The sequence below is a fragment of the Anastrepha ludens genome, chromosome 2, assembly GCF_028408465.1.
Source record: "Anastrepha ludens isolate Willacy chromosome 2, idAnaLude1.1, whole genome shotgun sequence".
Classification (NCBI taxonomy): domain Eukaryota; kingdom Metazoa; phylum Arthropoda; class Insecta; order Diptera; family Tephritidae; genus Anastrepha; species Anastrepha ludens.
This window is the reverse complement of record NC_071498.1, coordinates 17,038,512-17,053,332: the sequence shown is the minus strand read 5'-3', so window position 1 is coordinate 17,053,332 and position 14,821 is coordinate 17,038,512. Positions and strand designations below refer to the sequence as shown.

At 36.0% G+C, this 14,821-nt stretch overlaps 3 protein-coding genes and 1 long non-coding RNA gene across 5 annotated transcripts in view; 3 read left to right on the top strand and 1 right to left on the bottom strand.

The window, feature by feature from the left end:
• Positions 1–761: 761 nt before the first annotated feature.
• On the bottom strand, positions 762–1,242 carry LOC128863676 (uncharacterized). 2 transcript variants are annotated; one of them, XR_008454621.1, is made up of 3 exons: positions 1,155–1,242; positions 906–1,069; positions 762–841 (listed from the first exon to the last, which is right to left on the bottom strand). It is a non-coding gene; the product is annotated as an uncharacterized LOC128863676 (long non-coding RNA). The 2 variants fall into 2 exon arrangements; XR_008454619.1 differs by having other exon boundaries at positions 906–1,082; positions 1,155–1,217.
• A 1,228-nt stretch (positions 1,243–2,470) lies between these two features.
• LOC128863671 (trinucleotide repeat-containing gene 18 protein) overlaps positions 2,471–14,821 on the top strand; it is a 30,897-nt gene continuing 18,546 nt past the window's right edge. The window contains exon 1 of the mRNA XM_054102946.1: positions 2,471–3,744. The gene's annotated coding sequence lies outside the window, so the exon portion shown is untranslated. The remainder of the gene's footprint in view (positions 3,745–14,821) is intronic.
• Positions 3,751–7,222, top strand: LOC128863663 (uncharacterized). The gene is made up of 2 exons (XM_054102933.1): positions 3,751–7,083; positions 7,155–7,222. The coding sequence occupies exons 1-2, from the start codon at positions 5,791–5,793 to the stop codon at positions 7,161–7,163; spliced, it is 1,302 nt and encodes a 433-aa protein (XP_053958908.1). The 5' UTR covers positions 3,751–5,790; the 3' UTR covers positions 7,164–7,222.
• Positions 8,998–10,380, top strand: LOC128862081 (uncharacterized protein K02A2.6-like). Its single transcript, XM_054104393.1, has one exon. The coding sequence runs from the start codon at positions 8,998–9,000 to the stop codon at positions 10,378–10,380; it is 1,383 nt and encodes a 460-aa protein (XP_053960368.1).

Genomic DNA, 14,821 nt, shown 5'->3' with positions numbered 1-14,821 from the left:
ATTTATAACTGTGTTTATTCTAATAAGTTAGCGATCCGTTGAGTCTCAAATCTTAAGGAGGTGCAAGTTATATTCAGCAGTAGTTGCAAATTATTGTAAAATTTAAACGGATCTTGTCCAAATTGTTCAGTTGTATGTAGAATAAACCCATAAGTAAAACTTCTATTTTTTACTCGAGAAAAATTCCATATTGGGCAGGTAAATCTGGCACTCCTCAAGTAGCACTAAAGTGCCGTTTTGATACCATTATGAGTCCTCCAACAAGCATATATCTACAGCCAACCAGAGCTGTTAATTTAATGGAGAAAATTGATGGGAGTTAGGTTGGCGCACTACCCCAGGCTGTCGAAGAAAGGAGCATCCAGTGACAATCGTATAGCTGCCCAAACCCGGACATTTACAGAGAAATTGCTACAACAACAATAACAGTCTCTGAAATGTCCCCACAACTTCTGCAAAGGGAATTAAATGGTAAACCCAGCTTTTCTGGATGGCGTGGAGTCCACATTACCCAGAGTCCTGCGTCTATTGTACTGGAGCCAAAGCGTTTTCGAAATAGCACACGACGAAGTGGAACTCCATCTTTCCTGCGCTTTCATGAGAAACAAGTTGTGCAATTCCCCTTTAACAACAGTCAGGGAGCCGATGACCGGGTTGCGGATAGACATATCTGCACGAGGTTCAGAGAAATACGATGCTAACTGCCATGTCTCTTGAGGGATAGCAGATAGAGATTATTATTATTATTATTAAAGTCAAAAATGCAGGAGTAGTAAGCTAGAGGTTGCCGTCAATTCTTAATGCATTTGTTTGCATGTATGCATAAACCACGTCTGGTGAGCTGAAATGAGAAATCCAGAAGGCATTAATAGTATTCTTAACGAGGATGCAAGCCCTAGGCTTACCTTTCGACTGGACATAGAAAATATCGTAGAGTTTGCTCTGGAGGCCCATGATCTTAGACTGCCGAACCCAGGGTTATTGGATGAAGCAGATATCAATGCCTTCCTCCCTGAGGATGACACAGAGGTTATCGGTGTCTAGACTAGCGTGGTGAATGAAATTGAAACTATGGAAAGCGGCTTCGTTTACGATTGTTAATATAATAAGTGTTTAACTCCATTTCAGGTGGTAAATACCAAACTCCTATTTACCTAAAAATCATTTCGTGTAAACAGGTGGGGGGCATACACCTACATTGGAAAGAGGAAGAACCCACCATTCTAACTATAAAAGTCCCAACCTCCAATGGTCCCCATAGAATCCCAGGAAAAGCGTACTGAAATTATTGTTGAAACTAGCAAGCATTTAATATAATATTTATGAAAATGTTGTTTTATCGTTACATATGTATGTGTATATGTATATTTTATACATTTATATTCAAAAAAATAAAAAGAAACGTCAGTCCAAAATTTGGACTACAAATTGCGCAATATTTTATTTTATTCTGATACTAAGAAATAATTATTTATTAAAAAAATCCCAAAAGCCAATTTCTCAAATTGCAAAACTCTTAATATAATTTTGAACGCGTTAGTGCAGGCTAACATTGCATCCAGTCTCACTTGTTCTTCTCTTTAAAAGTTTCATTATTTTTCATTCACAATAGATATTAACTGTCATTTTTCGGCAATATTGCCATCGAAAATTTTTCTAATTCGCTTTAGTTGCACTTGATTCCTGAGATAATTCTGAATTAAGTCCTTAATCCCGATTAACGCTATCGTCTGGATAGGCTCTTATTAATATCGTTCATTTGACAATTCGTCTCGTTCGTTTAATTTTCACAGTACAATTAAAGTTTACAAGAAGATTCGTAATAAAAAAATCTTAATGAAATATAGAGAATTTTTTTTAAAAAAAAGAACATTTTTAAATCAAATGTGTAATCTAAAAAGAATGCTTATAAGTGAGTATTGTTCATATTAAAGTAAAATAAGCGGGAATAGGGCATTCTTTAAACATATGCAAATATTTAGCCTTTTCAACGTTAAATATTTGTGTTAATTCTTAGTCCCCACTTATAAAAAAATACTGCAAATCAAAAGGCTCATATATTTACTACATTTGTGTCTAATAATTTTTAAATTAGATTCAGGCACTCAGATATTATAAGCAAAACTTTCGAAAATGTCCGTCATGCAATCGAGATGACAGCCGAGTAATTATCTTTACGCTTCTACGAAAATTACGTTATTTAAGTCTTGGCTAACAGGGCACTTAGAGAATAGTAGCAAGCGCACGTATTGAAAAGAGATAAACTGATGTGCTCTGTAAATTGTCAATAAACAATGAGTGTGAAGGCGACACTAAATTAGGCCTGCCACTTTATCTCGCTTTAATTAAAATTACCCAGTTTCAGTAAAAAATCCCGTTATATATAGTGGTGATTTGGTGTGGGGGAATTGTTAAATTCCCTGCTAAATTGGTAGCGCTTCGGTGGAAAATAGGTGTTTAAAAGACGAGCTGTGTCATAATGAGTTGTAATTTAAGTTTGGAAAGAGTAGTGATGATGTTAAGACCGGAGAAGGCGTGTTAAAACGCGAAAACCACACAAGCGAAGCAAGTAATTGCATTAAAGAGAAAAATTGTAAAATAGTGAAAATATTGTTTGGGATAACAAATAGCCAATTTGTGTTAATTTGATTCGATATTCATTACTTGACGCTGCTCAAGATAAGTTTCGCGAAAATCTAATCGTGGAAGGAGTCGAAATTGAATTGACAAGGATTGATATTGTAAATAATATAAAAGTACAACGATTGAAGTTATCAGAAGAATGAAATAGTTGAAAATCAAAATATAAACTATAACCTATCTGTTTTTAACTCGCTATTGTTTTAAGTTGTCGTTTTTGGAACCGCGTGACTATCGATGCATCGAAGCTGTGCTGTTCAAATGTGAAAAATCTGACAAAACGGCATTTTTACACAAGTGGTTAGCAACAAAATTGTGAGAAACCATTAACAATAGTTGGGTACGTTTAAACTACACCATATAAACAACTGAAATAGAAAATAATTTATCAAAAAAAAAAAAAAAACAAAAAAAAAAAAAAATCGAAAAATATAAGTGCAAAATCGTAACAAATATCAATACTTGGTATCGGCTTCTGCGATTATAGCCCAAGCAACGTTAAACCTTGTGTGGTTAAAGAGCTGTGAAAGATCGGTGCGGATTTGGAAAGCAGGAACATTACTCTTTGATACGTTAGATTAAGCTTTAAAAGAAAGTTCAAATAACAGAGCGTTTTCTTTGGTTTAACTCAGTTTTAAATTTCACCTATTAAATTTAAAGGCGGTTGTAAGTGAAAAAAGATCAAAAAAGAAGGCAATTCGCGGTGTCCACGTTTCTAACACCGAAAACTCAAGTGTAGCGCATAGTGAAGGCAACTTTCTGTAATTTTGAAAATTAAACATATCTAAACGAAAGTAAGTTTTCCATATTCCGTAAAGTGGGTAGAAAGAAAAATTCTTGAAATTTTTCCATTCGACGAAAATTAAGGAAAATCGTTAATTGCCAGCCATTGTGCGTTCGTATACAAAACAACTACATATGTATAAGAAACGACACACCACGAATCGCAGACATAACTGGAATTTAGTACACGATAGAGTGAGAGCAATAGAACCATTTGTGAGTTTACAAAAAAAACAAACACGAATACGCTCCACAAAGTGAAAATATTGCAGTGCAACAGCCAAATAGAAAAGTGCGGTGGAAAGGTTTACAAAACGAAAAGTGAGTAAAATTAAATTTTATATTATTTTTATGGCAATTATCGAGTTTGTGGTACATATGGAAAAATTGATTGAAAAAAATCGATGCGTATTAGACTCAACATTAATAATCGAAGGAGCGAATTAATTTTTTTACCGTTCAAAAATTGTTAAGAAAAAACTTGTATGTTGCTTTTTTCTATCACTAAATACGCAATAGTAATATTTCACTGGGAAAACATTTCTATATGGTCGACAATTAATGGGCCGGTGGGTGAAAGAGAATGTGACGTTGCACCTTTCTACACAATTTTTTAATAGCGTATGAACTGCCATTTCTAAAAATGTGACTCCCAACCATCGAGGCCTGCTGTAGGTCTATTGAGGCCTTTAGAAAAAGGGCCAAATTTCCATAATTTTTATTTACGTTTTAATTTTTTTTTTAGTGAATGAAGGCAAAGAATTTACATATCGTCCCCTTAGTATAACAATAGCCTATGTTCTCATAGGCTATTATTTTTTTATTGAATTTTTGGATTCTCCATCGTCGATTTTATATGTGGTCAAAATTTTGTCATATTCTAGTTCCACAAAGTGGGTCAAAACGTCAGTCAAAAAATAATAAATATTTACAGACATAACGAGATTTGAGTGAGAGCTACTTTCAACAAAAAGTTTGAAATTCATTTTCTCAAAACATCAAAAAATTTATAGGCTATTTTAATACTAAGGGGACGATATATGCAGAACTTTTTTCCATGTACGCAGTAGCCCTCATCAGTTGAACTCCGTCTACGATAATTTTTGTGAACTTTCCTCATGGGTGGCCTTCGGCCACGTTTCAAGAAAATAAAAGTGAAAATCAGGTCAACTTCAGCTACACTGCCATTAGAATTTTTACGTAGAACTCCTTCGGCCGCACCTAAAAAAACTATTGCCCATTAATAAAATCCTGTTTTTGATAGAGCAACATTGTTTCTTTGGTTTGTGCGTGTTAGTGAATGCGATAATTAATCGTTATTGCAAGAAAATATTCATGGAAATTTAGAAAAACGTGTAAATTAATGGTAGATTCAAAAATGCTAAAATAAGTTCAAAAGTTATTAACCCCTTGAATGGTAATGGCGATTAAAGCTCGTCATAAACTTTCCTGAACAAACTGACAATGTACATATGTATATACATATATATATGTTTTAAGAAAATTAAATCGTCTGCCAGAGCAGTGAAAATAAATTGTCGTTCAAGGGGTTAACAAAAAAACACTTATAATGTTGCTCTTTTCTCTGACTATATACACGAAAGTAAATATACTTAGGGGTCAAACATCACTTCCTTCTACATAGTATAATACCTATATTATTTGGATTCACGAAACAAATTCGGTAAATATTGGCAATCACTTGTATAAATTTATTCTAAATAAAAAAATGTATACAAAGTTTGAAAAATTAACCAAAACATTGTTGGGTATTGCCATTCTATTGAAATGTAGCGATATTGCAAGATTTACATACATACATATGTATTATTATTTATCTTGGTGGTCAAATTTATTATATTTATGTATAGGATTGGCTTTAGAATGGGGCATATTCTTTATTGGAACCGCTATTTACAAAATCTTATTAAAATAGAATCTTTAATTAATATTTGATCAGGTATATAGGCAGAAAAAATGGGGAAAGTTTGCAATATTTTAAAATATTCTTTTATATTGTAAAACCCTTAAGGTCGCCTATTGATGGAATGTATGTTAATGTAAGTGTAGGCATAGTATAAGATACACCCAATAATGTAAACGTAGAGTAATGCTAAGAAGAGATGTAGTATTAAGTAAAATAAGGCAACCCTAAATGACAAATGGAAGAAAGAATAAAATGGAAGTCACTTCCGCTTGGATCGTAAAAATAGCCAGTCGTTTTATTTCTATCAGAATTTAATCGTGAGCCATCCGGCTTTAAAATATCTGGAAGTACCCACCAATTTACAACTCAGGTGTGGGGTTGTGCAAACGCAACCCAATAAACTACACATTTTAAAGATAACTTTAATATTTTGCGAGATAATGGCAAATATTCGCCAAGAACTAACTAACGTGCTGACTGAGGCTGGTGTGGAATTTCCAACTACAGCAACGACAACCCAATTGCGCCGATTGCTGCGGGATGTGGTAGGAGCCACTCGGAGCACGGAAATTTCAAGAAATGACGATAATTTAAATTCTGCCGCTACTGCTGGTACTGCCGCTGTTGATGCCACTGCTACTGCCGACGTTTTCACCTCTGCTGACGACACTGCCGGTACTGACACTAATGCTGCTATTAGTGCTACTGCCGCTACTAATGCTACTGCCGCTATTGATACTACTGCCGCTATTGATATTATTGCCGCTTCTGATGTTTTTGACTCTGCCGCTACTGATGTACGTGCCGCTGCTGACGTACGTGCCGCTGCTGACGCTACCAATATTAGAAACTGTGGACGGACTAGTATGTTTATTGGTCTAGATGAAGAGATCGCAGCTTTGCAAAAGCGGGTAGAAATTCTCAAGCTGGCCAAACAAATCGAAGAACTCGAAGGCCGTCCGAAAAATCAGAGTATACGGCGTCTGGAATTTGGGGACCTTGAACATGCCATCCCCAAATTCAGTGGAGATGATGTCACTTTAACGGTGAACCAATTCCTAAAAGATTTTGAGGATCTAATGGAATCGACTGGAGCTGACGACCGATTTAAACTGCTTGCACTTCGTCGTTCGCTGACGGGCACGGCGAAAGTTTTCCTACCGACAACAGTAGCGTTGAACTATGGTGCGCTAAGGAAAGCGCTAAAAGACGAATTCGACATATCCGTCACACGGCATGAGATATATAAGATGTTGGCACAACGTCGCTGGAAGCGGAAAGATGAGTCGCTGCACTGTTATGTGCTGACAATGCAAGCCTTAGGAAAACGAGCCAATGTCAGCGATCTTGAGGTTATTGATTTTATTATTGATGGAATCGGGAATGTCCCAAACTCGCATATCCTTATGACGGCCCGAACCTTAGACGAATTCAAGACGCTGGTGATCCGTTTCCAAAACAAATATTTTGCAGTTGGCACGGCACAGACAGCAGCTCCCAAAACAACAAAACCAGCAGCCGAACAAAAAATAAAGTGCTACAATTGTTCGAAGGATGGCCACATCAAACCCAACTGCCCTTACCCTATGCGACCAAATGACGCCTGTTTCCGATGTTGGAAGATGGGGCACGATCACCGATCCTGCCCGAACCCACCAAAAGTTTTGAAGCCCCGAGAAGTTGCTGCCGTACAAGTGGATACAGACCATGACGTGGTTGGCGCATTTAATTATGTAAGTATAGTATTAAAAACCGATGTTGAACCTTTAGTTATAGATTTAATGGCTTTATTTGATACCGGTAGTCCGACTAGCCTTATCCAGGAGTCACTGGTTCCTAAAGGGGTCCAAAAGGAATGTGTAAAGAGACCAGTTCAAAAATGCAAAGGCATTGGTGGGAAATATATTGAAATACTTTATGTTTTAAAAACTTTTGTTAAATACTGTGGGAAAATTGAAGAAATTGAATTAAATGTAATTTCCAATAGAAATATGACTATGCCAATTATTTTGGGCCGTGACTTCCTGGGGTTGTTTAACATTAAATTATCAAAGGCACTGAAGAAATATAGTAAGCATAAGTTGTTTCAAATACGGTCCCTTATGGAGCCAAAAAGCTTAAATTCTGTAACCGACTCGAATGCATTTATCGCAGTTGCGGAACAGCATGAGTTAGGAAGAAACCATGCTAGTAAAATCATTCTAAATGATTCCTTGTCTTTGGGTGAGTTCACTGCCGTTGACGTACCTGACATTTTCCATATTGATTTTTCATCTGACGAATGTAATGTTGACGTGTGTCCTAACATGACTAAAATCTGTCGTGATAAATTAAAGCAGCTTATTAATGATAATTATTTAAAGTCAAAAATAAAGCCCGAACCATACAAATATGAGATGAAGATTCATTTGACAACTGACGTTCCTTTTCATTCCGCCCCCCGCCGATTGTCATATTTGGAGCGCAGCCAAGTGCAATCCATCATTGAGGAACTTCGTGAAGAGGGGATCATAAGACCGAGTGACTCGCCGTATGCCTCAGCCGTAGTATTAGTGAAAAAGAAGAGCGGTAAAATCCGTATGTGCATAGACTATAGGGCCCTTAACAAACTTACCATCAGGGATAATTACCCGTTACCTCTGATTGATGACTGTATCGAATATTTACAAAATAAAAGGCATTTTTCAGTATTAGACTTGAAAAGCGGTTTCCATCAGGTGCATATGGCCCCTGAATCCATACCATTAACTTCTTTTGTGACTCCAAATGGACAGTTTGAATTTCTGAAAATGCCATTCGGACTGAAGAATGCACCTGCGGTATTCCAACGATTTATCAATCATGTCTTTCGAGATATGGTTGATAATAGGAAAATTATTATTTATATGGACGATATTATTATCGCTACCGAAACATTTGACGAACATGTAGACCTGCTGAAAACCGTATTAACCAGACTTACCTTGCGCGCACTAAAACTCAATCTGGAAAAGTGTAAATTTGGATATGACGAAATCGAATATCTGGGGTACTCAGTAACCAGGACAGGAATACTGCCGAACAACTCCCATATTAAGAGTATACAAAATTTCCCTATACCTACTAACTCAAAACAACTGCAGTCATGCATAGGTCTGTTTTCTTATTTCCGCCGATTTGTACCTTCCTTTTCCCAGATAGCCAAACCTTTGCAGAACTTGCTTAAGAGAGACGCGCGATTCGAGTTTGATCAGGAGTGTATTGACGCATTTAACGAGTTAAAATTTAGGCTGACGCGGAGCCCAGTTTTGGCCATATATAGTCCCAAAAGGGAAACCGAATTGCATTGTGATGCAAGCAGCATAGGTTTTGGAGCAGTGCTATTGCAGCGGCAGGACGATGAAAGGTTTCACCCAATATCATATTTCTCCAAAACAGCAACAAGTGCAGAATCAAAATACCACAGTTTTGAGCTGGAGACGCTAGCAATCATATATGCATTGAGACGGTTTAGGACTTACTTAGAGGGTATTCCCTTCACAATAGTAACTGATTGCAACTCACTAACCTTAACTCTTGATAGGAGGCAGCTTAATCCCAGAATAGCTAGGTGGGCCCTTGAATTAGAGAACTTTAATTATAAAATAAGACATAAGCGAGGTGCTGCGATGGGCCACGTCGATGCATTAAGCAGGAGACAGATAGGTTTAATCATAGATGTGGATGATATCCAATTCCAAATACAAGTCGCACAAGAGCGAGATAACCATGTTAAGACTATACGAGACCGTTTGGAACGCGAAAATGTCACTGACTATGATCTAATGGACGGGGTTGTTTACAAAATAAATCAAGACGGGAAGATGGCCCTATACGTACCTCATGAGATGGAGTCTAATGTCATACGCGTGATACATGAAAAAATGGGTCATTTAGCAACTGAAAAGACACATGAGAAGCTAAAATTATACTACTGGTTTCCCAATATGAGATTAAAAGTGGAAAGGTTTGTAAGAAATTGTCTGAAGTGCATAATGTATGCCACACCCCCACAGAATAAGGAAAGAACTTTGTATCCCATCTCCAAAACTGCTTTGCCATTTGATACGATCCACTTGGATCATTTTGGACCATTACCATCGATTAGATCTAAACGTAAACACATTTTAGTTGTTGTTGATGGTTTCACAAAATTCGTAAAACTTTATCCGTGTAATACAACAAGCGCTAAGGAAGTTATTAATGCTCTTGACAAGTACTTTAGTTATTATAGTAGACCAAGGAGAATTGTGACTGACCGAGGAACCTGTTTCACCTCTTTAGAATTTAGTTCATTTTTAACGAAACGAAATGTAAGTCATATAAAAGTCGCGGTAGCTTCTCCACAGGCAAATGGTCAGGTAGAAAGAGTAAATAGAGTTCTAAAGACGATGCTGGGTAAACTGACGGATGAAATTAAGCATGACGACTGGGTTAGTAAATTACTTGAGGTGGAATATGCCATGAATAACTCAATTTACAGTACCTGTAGGGATACTCCCAGTCGACTCTTGTTTGGCGTGGAACAAAGGGGAGTAATAGTGGATGAGTTTACCGAATACTTTCAGGATATGTTGTGTCCTGATTACGAACGAGATCTTACCCAGATACGAGACAGAGCATCTAAGGCTATTACAGCTAGGCAGGAGTATGACGTTAAGCGGGCTTCAAAGGGTAGCCCTAGTACCCAGTACATCCCAGGTGATTATGTGGTCATAAGGAATGTAGACACCACGGCTGGTAGTAACAAGAAATTTATACCCCGATATCGAGGTCCTTATGTCATTCACAAAAGTTTAGGAAACGACAGGTATGTTGTCCGCGACATTGGCGGTTGTCAGCTCACCCAGCTTCCGTATGATGGGGTTATCGAGGCTCACCGCATAAAAAGGTGGGTTCAGCAACCCGATGAATGCATAGAGTTGGAAAGTGATCCCCTAGGAGATTATTCTGAGTTTGATGAACCGCGAATGATCGAGGGCGATCACTTATCAGGTTTGGCCGAGTTGTAAAACCCTTAAGGTCGCCTATTGATGGAATGTATGTTAATGTAAGTGTAGGCATAGTATAAGATACACCCAATAATGTAAACGTAGAGTAATGCTAAGAAGAGATGTAGTATTAAGTAAAATAAGGCAACCCTAAATGACAAATGGAAGAAAGAATAAAATGGAAGTCACTTCCGCTTGGATCGTAAAAATAGCCAGTCGTTTTATTTCTATCAGAATTTAATCGTGAGCCATCCGGCTTTAAAATATCTGGAAGTACCCTCGATTTACAATATAAACAAAGCGCCAAAGGGAAAATTTTCCCATATATTAAAATATTGTTTTATAAAAAAAGCTGCTCTAAGGTTTAGGCTACGAAAGTTTTGCTAAATGCATGGATTTAATTTAAAAATTATTACACACCAATGAATTCATATATCAGACGCTTTTTTTTTATTTATACCTATTTTTTTTTATAAATTTTAAGTAAGAATAAATATGAAAATTTTAACTTAAAAAATCAAATAGTTTGCATAAGTTTCAAAAAAGCCATTTGTTACTATAATAAAGGGTTTTCCAATAAGAGGAGTTATTTTGATAAAAAATCAATGGTTTCGTTGCTTGTGAGGCACGCAGCGCCGTCCCGTTGAAAATAAACGTTGTCCAGATCAATACCATCCAATTCCGGTCATAAAAAAACGTTAATCATCTCTCGATAGCGCAAATTGCTTCAGCTTCAGTTTCGAAAAAGTAAAGTCCTATGACTCCGCCGCAGCAAACAGTCACACGTTGAGGATAGAGGCTTTTCAACAATAACTCTTGGATTTTCTGAGCCCCAGATCCGAAAATTTTGCTTGTTGACGAAGCCACCGAGGTGGAAATGGGCCTCATCACTCAAGATGATTTTTCGATGGAATTCCGGATCATTTTCATGCATTTCAACGACCCAATCAGCAAAGACACGACGTTGCTGATGATCGCCCGACTTGAGTTCTTGTGTTAACTGGACTTTGTAAGCCTTAAGACCCAAATCTTTATGCAAAATATGGTGTAATGAGGTTTGTGGAATGCTTATTTCCAAAGAATGACGAGGAATGAACAACCTTGGGTTTTCTTCAACACTTTCGGCCACAACAGCAATATTTTCGGCTGTTTTTGAGCGACGTGCACGGCACAAATTTTCACCATTTTTATAGTGAATTTTATTAATTTAAATACGTTGTTTAAGCGTGTATCGTTCCATTTTTATTAATGGCGTAGTTTCTACTTGTCAAATATCAAAAAATGATAAAATAACACCTGTTATTGGAAAACCCTTTACAAACACCGAAAATCAACAATATTCCCTTATAAACACTCTTTACTGATTGAACATTTTTATTCAAAACTTTTTTTTAGTAAATAATAAATAAACGTTTGTAATACCACGAAAAATAATTGTGCGGAACGAGCTGTCAAATGAACGATAGTGGGAAAAGAAGAAAAAATAAATAAAATTTATAAGCAGTCTCAATTCATTAATTAACAACGAAGTGATTGCCAATACTTTCCAGTTTTAATAAAATATACAGTAGGTTCTGTTTTTATGCGGTAGATACGTTCCGCAAGAAACAGCATAAAAAAAAAACAGCATAAAAAAAGCTACTAGTTCTACTAGCTAGACTATAGTACTACTATATTCTACTAGTAAAACTATAGATACGTTTCAAATGCTAAAACCGCATAAATCTGAAATAATCGCATAAAAAAGGGCACTAGTCCCATATTATTACTATAGATACGTTCCATAGACCGCATGAATCTGAAATAATTAAATAAAATCGCATAAACAAAATATTGTATCTTTGAAAATTATATCTTTATATATCTTCCATACTTGTAGGGTTAGCATTTCTGATGTAATCTGTGATGAGTTTTTGCTTAGCTGGTTTAGAATCTTGTTTATATGTACAATTCCCGATAGGTCGACATGCATTTTGTAATTAAAAAAAAACCGCACTATTTCAAAACCGCATAAAAAAAGCCGCATAAAAACAGAACCTACTGTATTACCAAGTGTAAAGAAATCCGAAGTTCAACTCCTGATTGTATTCCATTTCGCGTTTTTAGTGATGAAAGAAACAACATTATAAATAAAAGTGTTTTATGGTAATAACTTTTAAACGGTAAAAAAAAATCGATTTGCTTCTTTATATCTTTAATACTGGGGCCAATACGTGTCCGCTTTGTTTTTTTTTTTTATACATTTTTCCATATGCCGCTCATATCAAGGTGAATCTATTAAAGATGGTAAATCATTCGCCGTGTCCATGTGGCTGTCAGCCGAGAGCAAAACAAGGCGAATTCATTCTTTGTTTTCTACTTTGCCAATACTTTGCTTTCCAATAAAATGTACAAAACGTTATTATTCTAATGCCACAACCTTGGCTCAAAGTAAATAATTACCTTTTTTATTGATAAGCGACATTCAAATTTCCTATAAAGGGTAAACAATAGAAAAGAGCAATACCGCACATAACTAAAAAATGTGTTTCCGTACTAGTGGCAAGGTGAATTCATAGCAAACAAGCAACAGCTGAATTTTTCACCATAACTTAAGGTTTAAAAAATACCAATGCGACGTCTTCGCGCAGAGAATACGATTTCTTTCGCACACACGATCGGAACTCTGCGCGATCTCCCGAAACAACTAGGAAGTATAGTTTAAATTAACAAAAAAAAAAAAAAACAGTGAAATAAAATTTTCGATTATTACACGAAATTTGGTTTTTCTGGCCGCAAAAATATGATTGTCCTTCAGCGTTAAGGGGCAATGGGCAAAGCCACACGTGTTTTTCTACCTGCTGTATAATATAAAAGAAGCCCTTTTTACCGTTCATCATTACCTGATTTAATGTGAAAAACATGTGCAGGAAATTATTGGATTGGAGGGAAAGTTCTGTCATATTTTAAATAGGCAGGTAATTTTTTTTGTAAATAAAGAGAAAAATATGCGGTTAGTGAGTTATTGGGAATTTGTTTTGCTGCTGTACGAGTCCTTTCGTACCGTTGATCAATTATCCGATTTAAAGGGAAAAACATGTGCGGGAAATTATTGCGTTGGAGGGAAAGTTCTGTCATGTTTTAAATAGGCAGGTAATTTTTCTTGTAAATAATATTGCTGATTTAACGGGGAAAACTTGCTAGTAGATAAAGTGCATTTACGACACTGCATTTCGTATGAATTCCTAAAATGAAGTAACGCATCGGTTGCATGTAAAAATTTGTGTGCGGTATTTGGAAGATATATTGTAAATATTCGCTCTTGTCAAAGATGGTTTAGCAAATTTCGTACCGAGGATTTGAGCCTCCAACAGAGTGGTTGATCTGGATGACCATCCAAGATCGATAATGATGGTTTCCGATCCATGTTGGAAAATAATCCACATTTAACTAGTCGAGAAATTGCAGAGGAGTTTGGCATTCATCATACAACTGTTGGAGATCATATTAAATCTCTTCGGCTTGTGTTAAAGTAAAGCGTTTGGGTGCCACATGAATTAAAATACGACGCAACTTTTCCCTTCAACACAATATTTTTTAATTCATAAGAAAAGATAAAGATTAAAATTAATAAAAAACTCAAAGATTTTGATCTTCTGTCATTAATTACACGATAATAACAGCACTTAATAACTTTATTTCATTCCCATGACAGCCGGTTCTACGTTATCGGAATGACAAGGGTTTTCCCCGACCAAGGGCTGCCGCCACAGCAAACTAGCCCTGTCTGGAGTACCGTACCCCACTATATTTTGTCTTTATTTCCCAAAATTTAGGTAAATAATTCATTAATGCAACTTTATACGAAGTTTGAGCACCGTTCACTCCGTTTTTCATACTATTTTTATATTTTATACCAAAAATGTAATTTGAAATTTGATAACACAAATATATTGTATACGTGTTTTTAATTTGTACTAATACTATTTTTTATCTTTTTCTTCTTTAATACCGTCTACGACTTCAACTTCTTTACTACGAACTAAAATTTGTTTGTTAATTCTTTTATCTAAAGTTGATCATTGTAAAAATAATCTATGGTTGTATGTTTGACTTTATTCAATAAATAAATAAATAACTTGATAGCTTCTATTAAATATCAGGGACTACTGCTGAGTACGAACTTAGAAATATCTGTATGTGCATGATTCTTTATCTAAACCTTATTAAAAATTAAACGGATTGAAAATTGTGTTGCTCAAACAAAGACATTTCCAATATTTCAAGTAGATCTATTGAAGAAGACGATATTAACCCTAATCCCATGTTGTTGTTGTTGTTGTTGTTGTAGCAGCATAAACATTCTCCGTGCATATACGAGGAATGCTGCTGAAGTGACAGTCTTTGGCCGGATATAAATCCAATTTTTTTAATAAAACAATTTTTTTTCTGAAATTCGAGACACGAGGTTTATGAACGGCCC

Coding starts and splice junctions, on each gene's coding strand:
- LOC128863663 (XM_054102933.1), top strand. CDS start 5,791: ATGGCAAATATTCGCCAAGAACTAACTAACGTGCTGACTGAGGCTGGT.
- LOC128862081 (XM_054104393.1), top strand. CDS start 8,998: ATGGGCCACGTCGATGCATTAAGCAGGAGACAGATAGGTTTAATCATA.